Source organism: Dromiciops gliroides, chromosome 5, assembly GCF_019393635.1.
Source record: "Dromiciops gliroides isolate mDroGli1 chromosome 5, mDroGli1.pri, whole genome shotgun sequence".
NCBI lineage: Eukaryota > Metazoa > Chordata > Mammalia > Microbiotheria > Microbiotheriidae > Dromiciops > Dromiciops gliroides.
This window is the reverse complement of record NC_057865.1, coordinates 230,478,647-230,502,852: the sequence shown is the minus strand read 5'-3', so window position 1 is coordinate 230,502,852 and position 24,206 is coordinate 230,478,647. Positions and strand designations below refer to the sequence as shown.

The 24,206-nt window shown below is 36.0% G+C and overlaps 1 protein-coding gene across 1 annotated transcript; it reads right to left on the bottom strand.

Annotated features, from left to right (window-relative positions):
• Window positions 1-4,087: 4,087 nt before the first annotated feature.
• Window positions 4,088-4,510, bottom strand: LOC122729544 (ATP synthase F(0) complex subunit C2, mitochondrial-like). The gene has a single exon (XM_043968489.1). It carries the CDS (start codon window positions 4,508-4,510, stop codon window positions 4,088-4,090), a length of 423 nt encoding a protein of 140 aa, XP_043824424.1.
• Between the last annotated feature and the right edge of the window lie 19,696 nt (window positions 4,511-24,206).

The following is a 24,206-nucleotide window of genomic DNA, read 5'->3' as shown; positions in this document are numbered from 1 at the left end:
AGTATTGCTCTAAAGTATTCACATTTTTCTACCTTTTTGTCATTTTTCAGTCTTTCTGCTAGGCATAACTAGCAAAATTGTGCCCTTTGCTGTTCTTTTTTAAAAATCTACTTGCTGAATTAAAACAACTCTGAGGTACAATCTCACACCTATCATATTGGCTAATATGACAGAAAAGGAAAGTGCTAAATGTTGGTGAGGAAGTGAGAAAATTGGGATACTAATGCACTGTTGGTAGAGTTGTGGAGAGCAATCTGGAACTATGTCTAAAGGGCAATCAAACTGTGCATACCCTTTGATTCAGAAATACTACTATTATGTCTTTCCCAAAGAGATAATAAGAAAGGGAAAGGCCCACATGTACAAACATATATATTTATATATATATATATATATATATATATATATATATATATATATATATATATATATATATATATATATTCTTTTACTGGTGGCAAAAATTTGGAAGTTGAATGGATTCTCATCAGTTGGGGAATGACCGAATAAGTTGTGGTATATTAATTAAATGGAATACTATTGTGCTTTAAGAAATGACAAGAAGGGGGGAGTAAATGAATTTTAGCCTCATCAGAATAGGCTCAAAGAGGGAATAACATAAACACTCAATTTGGTAGAATAATCTATGTAACCCTGCAAGAAAATAGGAAGGAAGGGGATAAGGAGGGAGGGGAAAGAGAAGGGAGGACAGATTGGGGAGGGGGCAGTCTGAAGCCAGTCCCTTTTGAGGAGGGAAAGGGTGAAAAAATATAGATAAAAAACTAAATATCATGGGGAAGCAATTAGGATGGAAGAAAACAGCTAACAATTGTAATTGTGAAAAAGAGAAAAGGGGAAAAACTGTACAAAAATATTTATAGCAACTTTTTGTGATGACTAAGAATTGGAATCAAAGGAATGTCCATCAATTGGGGAATAACTGAAGAAGCTGTGGTTTGTAATTGTAATGGAATATTATTGTGCTATAAGAAATGAGAAGCAGGATGATTTCAGAAAAAAAACTGGAAAGACTCATATGAACTGATGTATAGTGAAGTGAGGAGAACTGGGAGGACATTGTGCATGGTGACAGCAGTATTATTCTGCAAGCAATTGTGAATGACTTGACTACTCTTAGCAATGCAATGATCCAAGATAATCCCAAAGGGCTAATGATGAAGCATACAATCCACTCTTAGATAAAGAACTGATATTGATTGAACACAGACTAAAAAAAAAAGAGTACTTGTGAATTGTACATTTATGACCTATATCAGATTAGTTGCTGTCTTGTGGAGGAGGGAGGAAAGGGAGGGAGGGAGAAAAATTTGAAACTCTAAATCTTATAAAAATGAATGTTGAAAAGTAATTTTACATGTAACTGGAAAAAAAAAAGAAAAGAAAAGAAATGATAAGCTGGGTCGGGGTGGAGCCAAGATAGTAGAGGAAAGGCAATAACTTGCCTGAGCTCTCCCTAAGACCCTAACAAATACCTTCAAATAATGCCATACGACAATTCCTGGAGCAGCAGAACCCACAAAAAGACAGGGTGAAATCATTTTCCAGACAAAGACAACTTAGGAGGTCAACAGGAAAGGTATGCTGTACCAGGGTAAGAGTGGAGAGCAGCCCAGCACAGGCCATGCTGGCAGAGACCCAACTCCAGCACAGCCCCAGCCCCAGCAAACCAGGCCTTGGGAGCCACTGAATCAACTGTGGCAGCAGCTGCTTCTGGATCTCAGCCCACAGATGGTGAGGAGGTTGAGAGGTTGGCCAAGGGGAGATTACAGGAGTCTCTTTGGTGGCATTGAGGCAGGACTCTTATTTTGCCAGTACTGGGATCTGGGTCCCAGTCTTGGGTGGTGGCCCCAGGTGGAGGAGGAGCACAAGCACACCAGAGCTTGGAGGCACAGTGGAGTAGGTCTTTGTTCTGTGTTCAGGGCTCTTACGGAGCAAAGCACAGGCCAGGAGAGTGGTGAACATATCTCTCCTTAAATCATACCACCTTGAAAGAACTAAGGACTTACAAATTCCTAGAAGTATCTTGGAGAACTGCTGCTCAAACCACCTGAGGTTTTGGACAGTGCACCCTCCTCCCTGGAAGCAGTGCCCCACTTTAACAAAGAATTGAAAGTCAAGAAAAAGGCTGGGAAAATGAGCAAACAGAAAATAAAGCTGACCCTAAAAGTTTCTGAGTTTCAAAGAATTAGATAAAGAGAATCTGCCCAATGAACTGGAACCTTTTCTCTCATTTGGTTTCAATAAATCCATCAATCAGCATTTTTAAGCTACTACTATGTGTAAAGCAATATCCTAAGACCTGGAGATATAAAGAAAAGTAAAAGACAGACCCTATCCTCAAGGAGCTCCTTTCAGACAAACTTGCTTCAAATTTTTTTCACAATTACTATATTTCCCTCCATCCTATTTCCTCCCCATTACATTTACTCTATTTTTTTTTTGTTTCGTGTTGTTTTATTTTGTTTTTGTTTTAATTTTTGGCAGGGCAATGAAGGTTAAGTGACTTGCCCAGGGTCACACAGCTAGTAAGTGTCAAGTGTCTGAAGCCAGATTTGAACTCAGGTCCTCCTGAATCCAAGGCTGGTGCTTTACTACTGGGCCATCTAGCTTCCCCCCCCCCCCCCTTTATTTTTTATCTTTTTTCACCCTATGCCTCCTAAAAAGTGTTTTACTTCTGACTGCCCCCTCCCTCAATCTGTCCTCCCTTCCTCCCCTGCCCACTTATCCCCTTCCCCTCCCACTTTTCCACAGGGCAAGAGAGATTACTATATCCAATTGATTGTGTATGTTATTCCCTCTTTGAGCCAATTCTGATGAGAGTAAGGTTCACTCACTCCCCCGCACCTCCTCCACCTTCCCCTACACTCCAAAAGCTTTTTCTTGCTTCTTTTATATGAGATACTTTGCCCCATTCCACCTCTCCCTTTCCCTTTCTCCCAGTGTATTCCTCTCACCCCTTGATTTTATTTTTTTAAAGATACCATCCCAGCTCTTCTGCTCTGCTGGCGGCTCTTTGGCTATGCCCCTCCAGCCTGAGAATGTACACCTGCACCAAGTTTGTTTCTACCCCTGCCCTTGTGAAGAGCAGCTCTCAGCTGCTGAGTAGACCTTTATCTGCAGTGGTGTTAAGATGGCCAGAGATGCTTAGACATCATCTTCCAAGAAAATGTCAGGGAAAATAGCCCTGATATTCTAGAAGCAGAAGGTAAAATAGAAATTGAAAGAATCCATTGGTCACCTTCTGAAAGAGATCCCCAAATGAAAACTTCCAGGAATGTTTTAGCCAAATTCCAGAGCTCCCAGATCAAGAAGAAAATATTGCAAGCAGTCAAAAAGAAACAATTCAAGTATTATGGAGCCTCAGCCAGGATAATACAAGATCTAGCAGCTTCTACATTAAAGGATCAGAGGACTTGGAATTTAATACAATCAAGAATCACCTACCCAGAAAAACTGTGTATAATCCTTCAGGGGAAAAATGGGAATTCAATAAAAGGGAGGACTTTCAGGCCTTCTTGATGAAAAGACCTGAGCTGAACAGAAAATTTGACATTCAAATACAAGACCCAAGAGAAACATATAAAGGTAAACAGGAAAAAGAAATCAAGGAATATTAAAAGGTTAAACTGTTTATATTCCTACATGAGAAGATGATACTTACAACTCATAAGAACTTTCTCATTATTAGGGCAGTTGGGTGAAGTATATTTAGACACAGGGTATAGGTGCGAGTTGAATATGAAGTGATGATTTTTTTTTTGCAGGGCAATGAGGGCTAGTAAGTGTCAAGTGTATGAGGCTGGATTTGAACTCAGGTCCTCCTGAATCCAGGACTGGTGCTCTATCCACTGTGCCACCTAGCTGCCCTGGGATATCTTTTTTTTTTTTTTTAACTGCCTGTTAAGACAGTATTTATTTGTTTTCCCTTTGTCAAACCCTAAGCCTGTGGCTTTCCCCAGGGCTCCCTGATGAGATGAAAGGGGAGATATATACAGGCTGAAAGAGACTTGGACGGACTAGGAGGAAGAGGAATGTTCAGAAACGTTTGGGAACAGAAAAAGCTCCATCACATGGTGAAGAGGACAAGGAAGGCCACTATCAGGCAAAAGAACCCCATGGCCTCAGACAGGGCAAAGCCCAGGATGTCATAGAAGAGCTGCTGCTTCAGGAAGAGATTCCTGACATAACCAATGATGAGATGTCCAAACACAGTCCCAATCCCAGCTCTAGAACCAGCTACCCCTACAGAGGCAGCCCCAGCCCCAATGAACTTGGCTGCTGTGTCAATGTCCCTTGATAAGGTGCTCATTTGGAATCCACATCTGAGGACAAGGGAGGTCAAGGGACCTGATGCTGCCAAAATGCTGAGGTTCTCTTCTGTTTGCATCTCTGGCCATCTTAACACCACTGCAGATAAAGGTCTACTCAGCAGCTGAGAGCTGCTCTTCACAAGGGCAGGGGTAGAAACAAACTTGGTGCAGGTGTACATTCTCAGGCTGGAGGGGCATAGCCAAAGAGCCGCCAGCAGAGCAGAAGAGCTGGGATGGTATCTTTAAAAAAATAAAATCAAGGGGTGAGAGGAATACACTGGGAGAAAGGGAAAGGGAGAGGTGGAATGGGGCAAAGTATCTCATATAAAAGAAGCAAGAAAAAGCTTTTGGAGTGTAGGGGAAGGTGGAGGAGGTGCGGGGGAGTGAGTGAACCTTACTCTCATCAGAATTGACTCAAAGAGGGAATAACATACACAATCAATTGGATATAGTAATCTCTCTTGCCCTGTGGAAAAGTGGGAGGGGAAGGGGATAAGTGGGCAGGGGAGGAAGGGAGGACAGATTGAGGGAGGGGGCAGTCAGAAGTAAAACACTTTTTAGGAGGCATAGGGTGAAAAAAGATAAAAAGTAAAGGGGGGGGGAAGCTAGATGGCACAGTAGTAAAGCACCAGCCTTGGATTCAGGAGGACCTGAGTTCAAATCTGGCTTCAGACACTTGACACTTACTAGCTGTGTGACCCTGGGCAAGTCACTTAACCTTCATTGCCCTGCCAAAAATTAAAACAAAAACAAAATAAAACAACACGAAACAAAAAAAAAAATAGAGTAAATGTAATGGGGAGGAAATAGGATGGAGGGAAATATAGTAATTGTGAAAAAAATTTGAAGCAAGTTTGTCTGAAAGGAGCTCCTTGAGGATAGGGTCTGTCTTTTACTTTTCTTTATATCTCCAGGTCTTAGGATATTGCTTTACACATAGTAGTAGCTTAAAAATGCTGATTGATGGATTTATTGAAACCAAATGAGAGAAAAGGTTCCAGTTCATTGGACCGATTTTCTTTATCTAATTCTTTGAAACTCAGATCAAAATTGAAGAACAAAAGACTAAGTTTAGAGGGTCTTCAATATGTGTCAATAGAAAGAATAACTCCAACAGTAAAACACTCGATCCATTAAAGTATGATTGTATTAAGGTGTGTAGGAGGAGGAAAACTTAATATAGAACTTACTATGTGCCAGATACTGTGTTAAGAAGTTTTGCAAATATAATCATTGGTCCTCACAAAAACCCTGCAAGTTAACAACAGCAACAGCAATAACCATAACAATGGCAACCACCACTAACAACAAGAACTTCTAACATTTATATAGTACTTACTATGTTCAAGGCACTGTTTTAATTGCATTACAATTATTTCATTCAATCCTGAAAACAACTCTGAGAGGTAGGTAGGTTCTATTAGTATGCCATTTTACAAAGAAACTGAGATAATCAGAGTTTAAATAACTGGCCTAAGGTCACACAGCTGGCAAAGGATTGAGGCTGTATTGGAACTTGGGTTTTCCTGATTCCATACCCAATACTCTTTCCACTGGTCACCAGCTGCCTATACATAGAATACTCTTCAATCTTCCATTCTAAGATATGTCTGTCTCTGATCATCCATTGCCCTGTAAATTACGCTTTACTTTCCTAATAGCTCCGCCTTTTTATAGTGATAAAGCAATTGCTTTATCCACATTTGGATGCTCTAATCTAAATATGCACTCTATTACATTGGCTTTAAAGGTTAAATAGTTTCTGATTTTATCTAAAGCTATATTTGGAGATCCCCAGTAAACTCTCCATGTATTACCTTTGGTTTATAATCATTATACCCAGCTTACATTATTTTTTAATTTGTTTAAGATTGAGCTTGTGAAATGGAGCAACACCACTTTTGGTGTCAATGATCTAATCTTACTTTATTTTGGAATTTTTAGAGGGGTGATGATTACAAGAATATAAATGAACTGACCTTGTCAATTCTATTACACTAAATAGCCAAATAAATAACAACGAAAGCACAAGTATTTTCAACCAGAAGTTAAGACAGGCATTCTTTATTTATTTTAAATGAAAATACCACCAATCTAATTACTATGGCAGTAGGTAAATTAGCATTGTGATGAGATTGCACTTTTAACTTCTAAAAATGAGTATTGGGAGCATCCTAATAGCTATCTCCTTACAAAACATTTCAACCTAAGGATGAGATTATTGTTCCAACTCTCTGACAGTCTAAGTTTTAGCAAAGTCAGAAAAAAAAAGGAATAAGGAAATTGCCTTTTTTATGACAGGTTGAACAAATTAAGGCTAAGAAAATTTAAAAAAAAACATGCTTGGGGAATAAAATTCACGTCTTTATTTCATGATGGATATCTAAGGGTTATTTTTGTTTGTTTCTTTTGTTTTTTAAATCAACATGTATCAATGCTATACCCAGGACATGTAAGGAAATCATGAAGTCAAAGTAGTTCAGATGAAATGACTATTCACTTGAAAGGAGGAGTGGGATTCCAGTACAAACACTTACCAAAACATCTGAATGAAAAAAGGCAGGGGCAGGGGAGGGGAGGCGGCCATGTCCAATGCACAAATGTTTCATGGACACTGCAATCAAAATCTGACAATTTGAAGTTCAGATAATTATATGTATTATGGTCTTTGCTTTGATCTATAGGGGCTACACCTTACAGAATATTCAAAGAAAGCATTCCTGATTTTGTTTAATCACTGCTTCCAGCTGTGTGTATGTGTGTGAGGGGGAGTGGGTTCTATCTTAATCTTAGATGAATTATTATTGTTTCAGGGACTTGTTCAGGCTTGGAGATGTCCTTATGAGTTTTAGAGGACCAAAGTTCCTGGCTCCTATAAGGTCAAAGATTAATGGCAGCAAAAGGGGAATCTACAACAATCATTTTGATTTCTTTGAAAAGGATGACCATCAAGGGATTGAACCAAGACTGTAACCCATAAACACGTGCTGGGAACTGTTTAGACAATGCAGAGCTGAAGTTAAATGTCAAATGATCAATCAGCAATTCTGCTAATTGTTTTATGTTTTGATAAAATGTAAGTATTAACCTCGCAGAAGATTGTAACATTAGTTTAAAGTTAATTTATACAATTATATTTTAAATCATTCTGTTAATATGTACTATGAACCTTTTATGTTTAACATTTGTTCTGTGTGTAGGAATAAATTACCTGTTCCATATCTGATTAAAATTAAATAAAAAGTATGATTTTAACTCTCTCCCCCCATTAACCTTGGGGGAGTCCATAGACATATAATATTCTTTTTTTTTTTTTTTGGTGAGGCAGTTGGGGTTAAGTGACTTGCCCAGGGTCACACAGCTAGTAAGTGTCAAGAGTATGAGGCTGGATTTGAACTCAGGTCCTCCTGACTCCAGGGCTGGTGCTCTATCCAATGCACCACCTGGCTGCCCCTAATATTCTTAATTGTAAGTAAAAATTTACCCAATAAACATAGAGTATAAGACATTAAAGATAGTTTACAACAGAGAACCTCCTGATGATAGGCTCTCCTAGGACTGAATACAATATAAATTCCATGCTTACTTATAATATAAAGAGTGGGTATGGTATGTTAGCCCTTGTGGCCCCCTCAGAAGTTCCTTGATATTCAATATGATTCACTTTTCATCTATTTTTTTTATGTTCCAAAATACAGGTCAGATTTTAACCACCAGTTACCTACTCTCCAAGAAATTCTAGTGACTCCCTATAGACTCTAAGATAAAATACCAACTCTGCTGTTTGTCATTAAAAACCACATAGAGGGGCGGCTAGGTGGTACAGTGGATAGAGCACAGGCCATGGAGTCAGGAGGACCTGAGTTCAAATCCGGCCTCAGACACTTAACACTTACTAGCTGTGTGACCCTGGGTAAGTCACTTAACCCCAATTGCCTCACCGGAAAAAAACAAAAAACACATAGAATCTGGTTCCAATCTACTTCTCCAGCTTTATTCTATATTACTCCATTTTATGTATACTGTACTATAAACAAAGTGGCCTATTTGCTATTGCCAAGGGACATCATTTTCCTCCTATCTGTCTTTGCAGAAGCTGCCTCCATTCCTGAAATGAACTCCTTTCTGGCTCTTGGAATTCCTATATTCCTCCAAATCTCAATCATGCGCACTCTCCTAAACAAGGTCTACTTTAATCCCCTAGTTCCAAAAGCCCTCCACTTAGTTATTTTTATTTATTCTGCATGTATTTTCTATGTAATGGGACGTGTTCAGAGAAACCCCTTATCATTTAATGAGATTGCATTGATGAAGTCAGAAGTATAGTATGAAAAGAGGTGAAGAGATTTAGCAACTTGCTGAGGAGACACAGGCACTTCCTTTGATTGGCTTCAATGACTCAAACTACCTCAAAGATGACAAATAGTCAGGGGCATAGTCTTTTGGCAGAAGAGTTGCCCTTTCTCCATAGTCAAAAAAACAATAGCAAAAAATAGTTCAGTACTTTTTTACACATGCTTTCTCTTTGTTAAACTCCTTAACTTGAGTGCATAAAATGGGAGTAGATACTGTCCCCACATCCCAACTGCAGAAAATGACAACCTACAAGAGAAGCAGCTAGTGAGGAATATAATCTATTCAAATAGTTTGAGTTCCCAGAACTCCAGTTGCTAACTATCTTTCATTGGCCTTTCTGCTAAATTTTCTGGACAAAGTCAGACTAAAGTTTCTTGAAATGGATTTTTCTAGCTACAACATCATCTAGTGGGTAATAATAATTTTGAGGATTCCTGTATTCATCTGTTACCACCAGACCTAGAGGAGATTTCTTTAATCTGGAAGAAGGAAGAGGTTAGGCAATATGATCCACCCAACTTGAAGGTTAGAACCAAGTGATGAGGGCCAAAGATATCTGACCTCATCACCTATTCCCTTGCTATTCTCATGAATTGCTCAGATAATTAAAGTTGAGAATAAATGGAAAATCTTTGGTTAACAGCCATGAATTTTGGGCTATTTGACTACATTATGTTTCTGTGTCTAATCATAGTCAAATATGAATCCTGTGTGCCTTTTGCAAGTTTTATGATTGAGGAATTAAAATTATCTCATATCCTGTCCTTATTATATATTGAGTGCCTTCCTTTATAGTATTTGGCAGTCCTGTTCTTCATATTTAGGTAAATCTAGAACGAAGCCTTGTATAAGTTACTTTCAAATTCTCTTGTAGTAAAATTCTGGAATGGTGGAAGGAGACTCAGAGACTGGCATAAACCTAACGTGCCAGGCTAGTAGTAAGCACATAATGAACAAACAATATCTAATAAATGAAAATTTGCACAGGAATTTATAGCAAATATTTTATGCTTATTAAAATATAATAAATTTGCTGCTTTTTCAAAATGCAAAAAAACAAGAAAAAAGATAATTTGCTATTTCAGTGTGTGTAAAATTATAACATATCCAATGAGCACTTGAGTGAATGTTGTTAATTGAAGTATATATGTTTGCAGGTCAATATTCTATTTTCAAGTTTAAAGATATTTCTTGACTTGGAAAAGGCCATGAAATATAAACATATCCATTCACTTAGCATTTACTGAACTACCACTAAGTTATTTGCACTGAGATCAGAAGTATGCATTGAAAAGAGAATATTGGAAAGACATAGTTTCTGTTTTCAAATTCATACAATGACATATAGAAACAGTAGACAACAGACAACTGAAGTTATTTACTACATGCAGAGCTTATACTTCAATACTTTGAAGATGTGTGATTTTGTTGGAGTATACACTCCTTCCTGCAATGTACACTAGAGACCATTTATTCTTTATTAGATAGTCTTACTGAGTTAATTTTGCCCAAAATAAAAATCTGTCTCCATAGCACCCTACATTCTATTACACTTATCTCTATATGTGCCATACCCTATCAGTCTAGCCCCTCACAATATTTCACAGTGCTATAGGTCGAACAACTAACTGAGAAATGGGAATTGTCTGAGAAGTTATTTTTGCCAAACTTCTAGAGTTTTTGATTGATAATGCCTATAGCCAGGACCAAACTGAAAGTTTTTCCAGATTGACAGAAAATGTGTGGGCTTACATTTCAATGGAATGCCCATCAATAACTCCCTCCCCACCTATAAGAAAAATGTTTTTGTCAGAACATTTTACTCTAGGTGAGACAAGGTGAATAACTGGAGAATATAAATAGGCAGATACAAAATAAAATTTGTGGATGTTTAAATAGGTAAATTATTATCAAATGTATTAAGTGTTTATTATTCAGGAATTTTGCTAAACACCAGGACTACATATATAAGCAAAAATAACAACAATCACATCAAGGACTTTATGTTCTAGTGGGGAACAGGATTTATAAAAATAAAGTTGAAAGTAAAATAGTATAGGAGAAGGTATCTTCATTGAGAAAATGGTAAACGTCTAGAGAGGGAGGAGGAGAGTGTGAGAGAAGAGAACATGTTCTCACCAATTTGAAAAGGAAACTAGAGAGAAAGCATCATACCACAGTGAGAAGGCAGCTTAGGTGAAAGGGGAAAAATTCAGAAAGTCAGGAAGAGAGCCAAAATAATATACTGAACTGAAGAAATGAAAAAATGTAGAACAATTTACTATCAAAAGATTATTTACAACTAGACTTGTACAAAAGTTGAATGGGCTGAAAAGAAGTGGTGGCTTTTCTTTCATTGGAGTTTTTTCAAGCCTACACTGGGTAACCACTTATTAATGGAGGAGAAATTCTTGTAGAGGTATGGTTTAGACTCAATTATCAATGATGTCCCAGAATAATAGTCTTTAGAGCTTGCAGTATTTTTGGAGGTCATCTAGTACAATCCCTTCATTTACACATAAGGAAAATGAGTCCCAAAGAAGGAAACTAGTCTTTTATGGTATTGATCTCTGACTGTTGATTAGACAACAAATTGATTTCATGAGCATTTATATATTGTCATGGCTTGTATAGGGGAAATAATAAATCATAATATATTAGACTAGAATGTTAATACTTTCTCAAATTCACTGTCATCTGCTACCTCTGTGCTATTCACACAGGCTATCCTATATACATGTAATTCATGCCATCTTTACCTCTTTCTCTTATATATTTTTTTCTTTCCATTTCCCCTCCAAGTCTATGCTCAGTTGTCACATCTTAGATGAAACTTTTCCTCATCCTTTACGCAAAAGTGTTCTCTCAATTGTCAAGTTTTCTAGATTATGCTCCATATCTTTCCTCTGCCTTCAGACCCATCATGCCCATTATACTTACACGTCTAATGCCATTCCACTACTTTACACCTTCCCCACTTACAACTCTATGATCATTTGATACTTTGAATCCCCCCAACACCACCAAATCTAGACAAGTTACATCAATTTCAAATTACTCATCATATTTGTACTCACAAAATCCATCTCATGTCCCTCCCCATGGGTGTGTCTACTTTTGATAGTTAACCAATTGACACAATATTTCAAAATGAACATATCTGATCAATTCAAATAAAGAAAAATATCAATAGAACCTTTGTTCCATTAATGCAAAGGATATTCTTACACAAATGTACATATCATCAAAGAATTGAGTTTTCTAGCGAACACATTTTAAAGAGTACACACTCAGGGGCATGCAAATAAACAAAGTGTCTGGCCAGGGTCCACATGCTGAAGTGACCAAAAAGAGGGGATGCCTGTGACTAGGTCACACTTTACAAGGAGGAAATCACACATTAGAAACAACAAGGCCAATGATATGCCTCCTCAAGACCTTATTGTGCTGCTGTCACCTTGCCTACTCCCTTCTGGTTTCTCATGGTATGTAGTCTCGTGCATGTAATCTTTGCTAAGGGCATAGCATATAGTCTCTAGTTGGTGTTGGTCCTTTGTAGTTTCTCATGGCCACAGATTGATAATTTTCTTCTACAGGTTCCAATTTCAGTGGGGTCATCAGCTGAGGTGCTACTCCTTCCTGAAAAAAAGAGATATAGATTCTGCCATGTCTATTTTAGCTCAGAACTCAAAAATTTAAGCTGCAACACTTTTTTAAAGCAGAGTTCACATTCATTCATCATACTAGGAAATAGCCTTTTCTTCAACAGTCTCTATCATTGAAGCTTTGGCTTTCATAGATATTTCACCACAAAAGTGAAGTTCTAAAACCATCTGAACACAGATCAGCCAGTAAAATGATATTTGAAGGAATTCTTTTCTTTTTCTTTATTTCTTTTTTTTTTCCTCAGGGCAATGAGGGTTAAGTGACTTGCTCAAGTTAATACAGCTAGTGCCGAGTGTCTGAGACTGGATTTGAGCTCAGGTCTTCCTGAATTCAGGGCCAGTACTTTATCTACTACCATCTATCTATCTTCTACTATTTATCTATCTACTGCACCACCTAGCTGCCCCCCTCTTTTTTTTTAATTTTTACTTTATTTTCTCCAAGGCCAGTGTTTATTTCCTAAATCTTTTCATAACTTAATGTTAAAAAAGCTTTGTAAATAATTCTTATATATGTATATATATACACACACATACATATATATATATATATATACATACACATGTTTGCAATTAATTCTTAGTGTATAAGTATAGAAATTAACATTGCATAAACATTTTACATGTCTCTCTTTCCAAAACCTTCCAAGAACTCCAGGAATTTGGGCCACCCTCTCTAGTTTCCTCAACCCAGAGATTTTGTATTGTTCCCCATGCAAGTAAATGGGAGGATGAAAGGAAGAAAACCCCATTAGGTGAAATCACTTTGGAGGTACAATCTTCCATGTCAGTCTTTTAAAATGTCTCCTTAATAAATATCTGTCTATCTTTGAGTCATCTGTTTTCTCTACTAGTAGTCAACAAGAGAAATTTTCCATCAACTAATCCCTTGTTTTCCAAGTTATACTGGTACACTTATTTTTTTCTCTCTAAAGGGATTACTTAAAAAATATTAATTCACAAGTTATCCAGTCAAATATACATGTTAAAATTGAGTGGACATTGTCCTTTTATCGATGTGTGATATTCTTCTTTTAGATTCTAAGTAAGAGCTTCTTGAAGAAAATAATGGTAGAAAGAGAATTCTCAAGACAATTCCTAAAAACTCATTATGGAAAATGCTCTCCAGGTCCAGAAAAAAGAACTGTGGAACCTGATTGCAGATTGAACCATACTATTTCTAAGTTTTTTTATTTTTTTATTTTTGAGGTTTTTCCCTTTTGTTCTGATTCTTTTCACAACATGATTAATGGGGAAATGTTTAATTCGATTGTACATATATAAGCAATATCAGATTGCTTTCTGTCTTTGGGAGGGGGAAGGGAACGGAGAAAGGAAGAAAAAATTGGAACTCAAAATCTCATAAAAACAAATGTTGAAAACTATCTTTGCATGTAACTGGAAAAAAATAGAATACTATTAAGATTGGAAAAAAAAGAAACAAAAAAAGGAGGATCCTAAGTTAGAATTTTATTGTTGTTTACCAGAAATTAGTGATTGAATCTTCAAGGGTAAGCAGACTCCTTAATAGCAAATATGTAACAATCTATCCAGTGACCAAAGAGGGGTGTGTATATGTGTATGTGTGTGTGTGTGTGTGTGTGTGTGTGTGTTTCAAAATGAAAACAGTACCTCTCAGGTGTTCTTGTGGGAAAAATGGCAACCACCCTATCCCCTGTGTGATATTTTTTCTATCAGATTAAAAATCAATCAGTGAATATGTTATAAAGTTTCATGGTTAATTAATTGATTGATTATATGTTCTTCCCTCAGTTTATAAATAACTTATAGAAAACTCTTTTCTATTAAGCATTACTTTCTTTTTTTTTTTAACTGTACCTTATATCAACCACCTTTGGTCTTATAGGTTTAAATAATATTAATTTTATTATTTGTATGATTTATTAGCAATATAGTAAATAGAACACGCATATAAATGTTTCAACAATGTATCTATGGTACAAAAGATGACAGCCAGAATCACCTCTAAATATGTATGTCCTGCAATTACTGACTTATTCAGACACTAGAACCATAATGCTATCATTCAGCTTTGTCCAGATGGTAGTTCAAATATTTAATCAGGATGTCTTCACTATAGCATAAAAGTTAAATTCACTTGGTGAGATACAGTAACAACCTGTTAAAGTAGTTGACTCTTCTCAGTTAGGGAAAAGCATGCCCATATAAGGAACAGCAAGGCAATATTACCTAGTTAATTACGTCAACTCAAGAATGTGAGAAAAGTATGTTTTTCAGGGTTACAGGGAAAGCTGGTAAAAACCAGCTTGAGCTGACTCTCAATGGTACTCTAGTAAAAGTAGGTAAAACTTCAACCCTAGTTACTACTGGACTTGCTTAATAGATTACTAATATTAACTTCTCCTCCCATGCCTAAAATCTCCACCCCATTTTCGATCATGGGTTGCATGAAGGACTATGTGGATGGGAGAAGTAATATATATCAAGGAGAATTTACTTAGAACTCTTCTGGGATGATTGTGAACCTGAGCCTAGCCACCTATAGTGATTCAGGGGAGGGACTTAGTGAGTCAGGGCTTAGGATAAATATGGACTGCACACTCTCAGCACGAGCACTCACTGAATAAAGGCTTTTATCATACCAAAGTTGCCTCTGAAAGAACTTATTTTGAGAAGGTGGTCTCACAACTTGTCTCAAAATGTCTTTTCAGATATTCTCCATGAACTTTGACTCATACAGTCTCTCAGGAAAGAAGTGTACTTATTCTTTTCTGTTTACCTTGCATATCTCTCTCATCCCTAATAGTTAACTCACTCAAGATGATATTTAAATTGTTTCTCTCCATGATTCCATTCCATCTTAAAGGTACTATAACAATACTTAAGATCTCTCTTAATGATTAAAATATTCAGTGTATAATAACAGAAGACTTGGGACAATATTTTCTTAAGTGATTTTTATGGTAAGAGTCTTCAGAAGAGAAAAAAAAACAGGTCTGAGATGTAATCAGCTGATTTAAAAGATGGTTTCTGAAGATGCCACCTCTAAATTTATGTCTTCTTGACACCACAACAACTTGAAGAAAAGAAAAAAATAATCTAACACCTATTATCTGAATGTCTGAATATTTTACTTCTAATAATACGTTACAGTTAACATAGCACTTTAATATTTTTTAAGTGCTTTCTTCCTGAAAATCCAGAGGCAGTTACTACAAGTCTTAAAGAAGAGGAAGTTGACACCATGAAGGATTTAGAGACTTGATGATCAATCACATAGTTAATACACATCAGAAATGAATTCAAAGCCATAGATTCAGTGATTCAAAGTCTTGAATTAATGCTTTATACTCTGCATCATGCTGCCTCTTCCTCTGAGTGTTTGGTGCTACCCAAATATTTCATCATGCATTTATTTAAATTCAAGGAGGGACATGACAAAAAGATCTTTCTACTCTTTGTTTTCCAGGGCATGTAATGTTAGAGTAACATCAATAGTATATGTCAAAGCCCTGGTGGAGATGATGCTTCATTGTATTTACCTTTAATTTTGCTATTAAATTTTTGGCTATCCTGATTATTAAAATATTCAATAACCTCTTGTTTCAATGTTTCAGAGTAATTTCATATCATCTTAACAAAATACATAGATGTGTTATGGCCCACTGACATAGTAAATTCTAGTCATGATAGATTACTGAAAATCTAAGCCAAGAATGAGGTGGTACTATGCATGAAAATTAGGTTGCTTGTGATTTATTTATAAAACATATTTAATTATTATAGAATACTTTTCAATGACTGTACTTTTATTCGACAAATTGTAATTTTTAATTTTTTGAAACTAAAAAAAACTTCTTTAGGGGAGGCTAGGTGGTGCAGTGGATAAAGCACCAGCCCTGGATTCAGGAGTACCTGAGTTCAAATCTGGCCTCAGACACTTGACACTTACTAGCTGTGTGACCCTGGGCAAGTCACTTAACCCCCATTGCCCCCCACACACACACACACAAAAACTTCCTTCAAAAGATAAAATGATAAAATAATTTATCCTAATATAAAACAATCCATTGAATTTGAAAGCATTTCCCCCCGCCAGAATTATGAAAGTATTCAGAGATGATTCCAATTTACTGTGCATATGAAGTAGTTTGACAAGAATGTCATAATATTAAGTATGATATGCAAAAAACAACTTGAAAAAAGGTGTTATTGCAGGTCTCTCTTAGTGATTAATAGATTTAGTATATGATTACACAAGACTTGGGAAAATATTTTCCTAAGTGACTGTTATGCTAAGAGGCCTTAGAGGAGAAAAATAGATCTGAGAAGTAATCAGCTGATTTAAAAGACTTGAAAATGGGATTAAAATTTCTGTTACTACCACTTAAAATATAGAAAGGACAAACTCAAGGTTGTTAGCATGAGAATGTAAATGTAATTTGTCTGGAATTTTACAAATTTATTCAAAAAGACTAAAAAGTGAAAAGGACAAATCCCAATGAATGTAAACCAAGCTAGACACAAAAGGGAATGTAGAATAACAAAAATAGTAGTTGTAATGCTTAAAAGGTCAGAAGACACAAAATCTAAGAAAGAATCTAGATATAAAATCACTGGCCATAAATGTCTATATACAAATTCTCAAAGTATGGGTAAACAACAATGTATTCTAATGATCCTAATGCACTTAGGCAAATTTGCCCTCATAGTTATAATTGACTGAGTGTATTATCAATAAAACAATTCTATTTTCTAAGGACCATTCTAACTCTGTACAAAAGTACATACTCTGGCAACCTGGTGATTGTTTTTTTGGCCATGGCAATCCATGAAAGAGACAAATAAAAATATGTGATCTCTGTCAGTCTTTTACAATCTCTTTTGGATTCCTCAGTGAAGGTGGCAAAACTGGGGAAACTAAGCAGATAGTGTTAGGAATCACATAACTTTAGGCTTCTTATCAATTTTAACTTGGTTGTTGGCACTCTAAATGTGGAATTCTTGTTCATTGTCCAATGAGTTGATATATTATAGGAGGAACTAAATTGTATCAATTGTGAAATTATTGACATAAATAACACAAAAAGGAAGTAATTGGGATGATGGTTCATGGGTTCTCTTTATAAAGGCAAATAAAGGAACTGACAGATTTGATTTCATGATGCATTCAAAAGCAACAAGAAAATAGCATTTTTTCTGGAGCATTTGATAATTTTTTTTATTGTAGTGATCATAATTAGCATTTGTAAAAAGACCATCATGAAGATAATTGCAACTTATATGACAACTGCTGATACAGAGGATGAAAGAAGAGGTAGAAAGATTCTCTGGAAAACTTAGATATGTGTTCTCTGAATCAAATAAATCTGTAATACTCAGTGCTTCAAAGAAAAGGGGTGAATAGATGAAATTGGCAAAATGTATATTGCAAAACATGGATCAGAAATAAGGGATCATGATTTAATATCATGAAAATCTTCTTTGAGAAATAAATTAATTAATAAGTAGTGAACATGATCAATCCTGAATAACATCACTAAACCAAATTTTTTTTAACAGTGAGGGAATGACTTGTAATGAATATGGGAGTCATTCTATAATCATCTGTCAATAACTTATTAGGACAAAGATTATATAGTAAAGCTAGAAGGAAAAATAAAAATGGGAAAAGGATAAGGAATACAATTGAATTGATTCAAATCTGACCCAATTTAAAAATTTATTCATGACAAACAGAATATAGTTAGAAGAGCATAGATATGTTTCAGTAATTTCACAAAAGAGTTTAATTAATGTAAATGAATTTCCATAACAAGGATACTAAAAGAGTCTAAAAATGTCTTTAAAAAATTCTTGAGTTACTTGTCAAACATATAGATATGAAGTTCAAAGGCAATACTAATTTATAACTATAACTCATTTACTAAACAGTGTGGAAATGTGTAATAGAAGGCAATGAACAGTTTCAACTCATCAAATAAAGAAGCATCAAAAGGTAAAACCAGTGTAAAGAAATCTTGAAGAGAAACTTAATTAAATGAAGTCACCCTAAGAACAGTTAAAGGTGAAAATGGAAAAAGTTAAATAAGTAGAAGAAAAGTGGAAAAGATCTGTAAAATAAATAATAGCATTATCATTGTTGTTGTTATTATTATTTGACATCAAGGAAAGGAGAAGACAAAATCTAAGAAAGAACCCAGATATAAAATCACTGGTCATATATATGTAAATAAGAAGATGTAAAAATTTTTAACTAAAAAAGCAAAGGTAGGGAGCAGCTTGGTGGTGCAGTGGATAAAGCACCGGCTCTGGATTCAGGAGGACCTGAGTTCAAATATGGCCTCACACTTGACACTTACCAGCTGTGCAACCCTTGGCAAGGCACTTAACGCAGAATTGCCCTGCAAAAAAAAAAAAAAAAATTTCAAAGGCAGGAAAGCACCTCAATTAGATTAAATGTATGTGAAGTGCAGTGTTGTTGGAGGTGACATTAAGGCCCTGAGGAACTGAGTAATGAGAAATCTGAAAAAGAGAGTAACAATAAAGAAAATATATATATATATATATATATATATATATATATATGTATATATATATATATATAAACATACTTCCAATTGATTTTATCTCTGATCAAGTCCAACTGCTCATTTTACAGATAAGCATAGTAAGGGCTTGTGAGGCTAAATAACTTACCCTAGAGCATAAAATAACATATATTCAAACCCAGGTCTCTAATTCTAAACCCTGAATTCTTCCTACTTTACCACTAGAACCTCTTTTTTGTTCTAGTTGTTTTGTTGCTGGTGTTGTTGTTGTTGTTTCCTTAGGTAAAGAAAAAGAGTCAGGGGTAAACTCAGTAGCATATCCCAGGCTACAATTGGATAGCAAAGTCAGGTAGCCCTGTGTAATCTTAGAACATATAAATTGTGGCTTAGTTTATGATGTTCATCTACCACATGATGTCTTTTGAAAAATATCTCTAAGTAGAGAAACTAAAATCAAAGGCAGCATTATGATTCAAGGCATAATCCATTTCGTTGTATTTAGGGGAAAAAATGCCATGCCCATTGTGGAAAAAGAATCCTCCTGCTCTCGAATAAGAATAATCGGGTACTATGTTCTTTCTGAAAGCTGTTCTTCTGAACCTAATTTATCTGGCACTGATGTACTCCTCAAATTGGCACATGCCTTGTGGGAAGGCACGTTGCCACTGTGACAGATGAGAATAAATGTAACCAGGCCAATGAAACAAGCATGTGCCTTGAGTAATGTAAAATTGGCATTCAAAAAAGTGAGAACAGCAGTTTGTGCTGAATGTATGTGCTTGCAATTAAAAAAAAAAACAACAAAAAGATATGCTATTGCTATGCTACAGAAGAGACTTATTGTGCTAAAGATCTTTAAAACACTTTGCACACACAAGAAGCTCTGTTTTTGGCCAAGCGATAACAAAATGGGAACTGAATGTAGCAAAAGAGGGTAATGATGTCCTGTACTTCCCCCGATGTGGCCCAGTTCAGAAGAATTCTTTCCAAAGATTCTATAAGCATCCTATCATGCTGCTCTCATGCTTTATTTAGATTATTGCCACAGGTAAATCCTTGAATATGACACAGTTAAAAGGAAAATGAGAATAATATTAGAAGATTGAATTAGAGTCCTAGGAATTCAGTGGTGAGTTCAGAATCAGAAACATTTGGCATTTAGTCTAAGGGTATGCAAAATAGGAAGCTCACTCCTTGTCAGTTCCTCTAAAGCTTCAAGTTCCACTGAATAATGGAATTAGATGCCCTGAATCTGCATCCTTGCTCGGTCAGTTTTTTTAGCTTTTTAGTTTTATGTCATTTACTTACTGGGATTCTCAGTTTTCTAATCTGAAAAATAGATATAGCAACTGCGAAAATGAATGTCATCAGGGTCTCTGGAGAAGAGTATTTTGGTAAAAAGAAGGGGTTATATAAATGTGAGTTTCTGTTGTTATTATTATAATTACTTATGTTAGGATCAATATCTATCAGAGTCTAGACCATATATACTAAATTTTTTTTCTGGGGGGTGGTGGTTAGGGAGTGAAGGGAGGGGCTGACAGTAAAGAAGTTTCACCTAATACTTCATCTGTTCAGGGAGCTAAAGGTCAATTTCAGCTAGAATTTTTGTTCACTTGAGGTGATAAAAGGAACAGGCCCACAAACATTCAGTGTCCCCTCAGACTTGATTTACTAATCTATTGTAATACTAGTTGTCACTCTCTTTCTTACTACTACCAGATGTATTTTCTGTATGGTGAGAACAGTGATAAAGAATAATTGAAAAGGGCAGCTAGGTGGCACAGTGGATAAAGCACCAGCCAGGAATCAGGAGGACCTAAGTTCAAATCCGGCCTCAGACACTTGACACTTATTATCTGTGTGACCCTGGGCAAGTCACTTAACCCTCATTGCCTTGCAAAAAAAAAAACAACAAACAAACAAAAAAACAATTGAAACAGTATTATTTCCTTAAGAAGTATCTTTCCATACTATAGCTAAGTAAACCTCTCCCACTTCCTTATGGTGGGAAGGGACTGAAACCTTCCATTTATTGGCTCAGGTAGGTGAGTGACTCTTGAGTTTTATGTTCAGTGAGCATCCATTAACCAGACTGACAACCAATTGCTCCCGTGACTCCAGGACCACAATCTCAACCCTCTCTTCATGTGAGTAAGAACTGTGTATAATTTATCATAGCTAGATTTGAGGTCTGAAATTACTGAGCAGAGCATATCAATCTCTTGTCCTCTAGTTGCTAAACTCTTTCCTTCTCCTTTCCTTATCTTCAGGAAACCTGTGATTTAGAATTGAAGCATACCTGGAAAAAACTCCCTATTCCAGCTACTGTTCCCTGCTCTATCACTCTTATTCATCATTTTTTGGGGGCAGGGAGGGGTTGTGGGGGGTGGCAATGACAGTTAAGTGACTTGCCCAGGTCACACATCTAGTAAGTGCCAAGTGTCTGGGGCAGGATTAGAACTCAGGTCCTCCTGAATCCAGGGCAAGTGCTTTATCCACTGTGCCACCCAGATGCCCTTTTAATGCCTATTTTTTTTTAACAAACTGGACTTCATAGCAAACATCTTTCTATCAAAATCATTTCATTTATTTAGGATCATCAAAACTGGGTTCTCCTAAAGTAGACATTATAGCACTGGCTGCTATCTCCAGTATTGGGTGTTCCTTCTCTATCACTGAGAAGGAAGGAGAAAAGAAGAATAAATATACTTTGGGAGTTAAGAAAAATTGAATCCCTTCCCTAAAAAAAAAGGTGTATCTGGGCCCTGAAGCACCAACTATTTGTCCTCCTCCTAATAACTGTGAAGAAGAGTCACAGAAAAAAATTATATCAAGGATAATCTAGTAAGGTAAATAGTGGCTATTGAATGCTTGCTCAGTGTTTACTAAGGTAGCAACGCATCTGTATAGTAACAACACTAGTGTTTTTTTTTTCTTTTCAAGCTGTGTATCTAAAACATGAAAATCTACTAATATTTGTAAAAATACATGTCTATTATTGGGGGGGGGCTCACATGAACAGATTACCACCAGAAGGAAACTAGAAATGGTTACCCAAACTACAAAGTTCTTGGTAAAACACTAATGACTAAAGGGATACAGGTTGTATTTTCATCACTTCTGCTCAATAAAGACAAAGTGTACAAAGGAGAAAAAAAATAATAAAAGAAACACTTGGCTAAGAATGTGGCATTGGAGAATCAGATTTGGATTTCTGGATCATTGTACAAATGACGAGTTGTTGGGCAAGCATATAATTAGTTTTAAAAGTCTGGTAATATATTTGCCCAGGGTCTTGCAATCTAAACAAAAGGGAATTAAAATAAAAAGGATGGGACTTAAGGGCAGAGAAAACTGCCTTTGCACATTCACCAAGCTATACACTGTAAATGGAGGAAGAATAATTGTAGTAGAGGCACTGAAAAGATCACAAGAGAAAACATACAGGAAAGGAACTAGTAGCAAACATGCAGGCCTGAAATATCTATGAACAAATTCCCAAAATTTAACAAGTAATAGGAATTAGAAGCTTTAAGGCAAGGTGGAAATTTTTCCTCAGAGGTATCATTAAGAATCTGTGGGATGAAACCCAGTATTGGATTGTGCTCTCGATGGATATACCTTTTTCAAAAGTTATAGGATAGGGAACCTTGGGGCTGATTGTTCATTAAGAAATAATACTTAAAGATATCTAGGAAAGAGAAAAGAGACGCAAGATGAATAGTATTTAAATGAAGAAAATTGTAGGGAAAAACAGAAGAGATTTTATTATCAGATTATTCTACAAATCACAAGAATAGAAAGAAGAAAAAGATGAGTTCAGGGAACACAGAATGTGACAGGTACAAAGGCATAATATAATAGAGATTGGGAACTTCTATTATCTAGATACATTATATATGCCTCTTTGGGCTTGTCTGTCAAAAACAAAGCCAACCATAGAACTTGAGGCTTTTCCTAAACAGTGATTTCATCCTTAAATAGGTAAAGGAAATAAAAATAGGAATTTCTAATATGGATCTCTTTCTTACTAACAAATTGCTGTGTGAGGCTTGATTAATCAATCAAAAAGCATTTATTGACTTCCAATGCCAAGATGGTAGAATGAGGCAGGAACTCCCCAGAGTCCTCCCAAATTCCCCTGCAAACAACCTCCAAAAATGCCTCAGAACCAATTTAGGGACAGGGAAGCAATTTACTAGCCCAGGACAGCATGGAGGTCCAGTAAGAAAGGCCTGTCTCATTTAGGTGGGAGGGGAGCCTGGTAAATAAGCAGCAATGGTATGCTATACCCCAAGGGTCTTGAAGTAAGTCTCCAAACCCTCTACTGAAAGTAAGAAGATAGGCCTTGAGGCCCAGTGTAATCTAGCAGCAAGCCCCTGAGCCCTGGCACAAAAATATTAGGAAAGCACAGGAGCAGAGTCCAACTTTTACATAAAAGTACAAAATAGAGAAAAATAATCAATTTTAAAAAGAACTAACCATAGAACATTACTGTGGTGATAGGGAGAATCAGGGTACACACTTAGAAAAAGATAACAGTATCAACAAGTCTATATGTGAAGCCTCAAAGAAAAAGGTGAAGTGTTCTTAGATCCAAAAAGAACTCCTACAAAAGTTCTAAAAAGTATTTTTAAAAAGCAAATAAGGGAAGTAGAATAGAAATTGTGAAAAGAAATAGGAGTAATGCAAGAAAACCATGAAAAAAAATCAATAGCTTGGTTTAAAAAAACACACATGCAAAAAGGAAAAGATATACAAAAATTTCCCAGAGACAACAACTTGTTAAAAAAATAGAATTGGACAAATGGAAAAGAAGGTAGAATAGTTAAGTGAAGAAAACAACACTTTCAAAAGTAGAACTGGCCCAATAGAAAAGGAGGTACAAACAACTCCCTAAAGAAAATAATTTCTTAAAAATTAGCATTGGGCAAGGGGAATCTAATGACTCCATGAAACATCAAGTATTGATAAAATAAATCAAACGAATAAAGAAAATAGAAGATGTGAAATACCTTATTGGAAAAACAACTGACCTGGGAAATAGAGCAAAGTGAAAAAATTTAAGAATTATTAGACAACCTAAAAGCCAAGATAAAACAAAATAAAACAAAATAAACAAAAAATCCTGAACATGATAATTCAAATAATTATCAAAGAAAATTGCCCTGATAGCCTTGAACTAGAGAGAAAAATTGAAAGACATCCCAAAATAGAAAACTCCCAGTAATATTACTATCAAATACCAGAGATTCTAGTCAAAGTAGAAAATACTACAAGTAGCTATAAAGAAACAATTTAAATATTGTGGACTCACA

Coding starts and splice junctions, on each gene's coding strand:
- LOC122729544 (XM_043968489.1), bottom strand. CDS start 4,510: ATGTACACCTGCACCAAGTTTGTTTCTACCCCTGCCCTTGTGAAGAGC.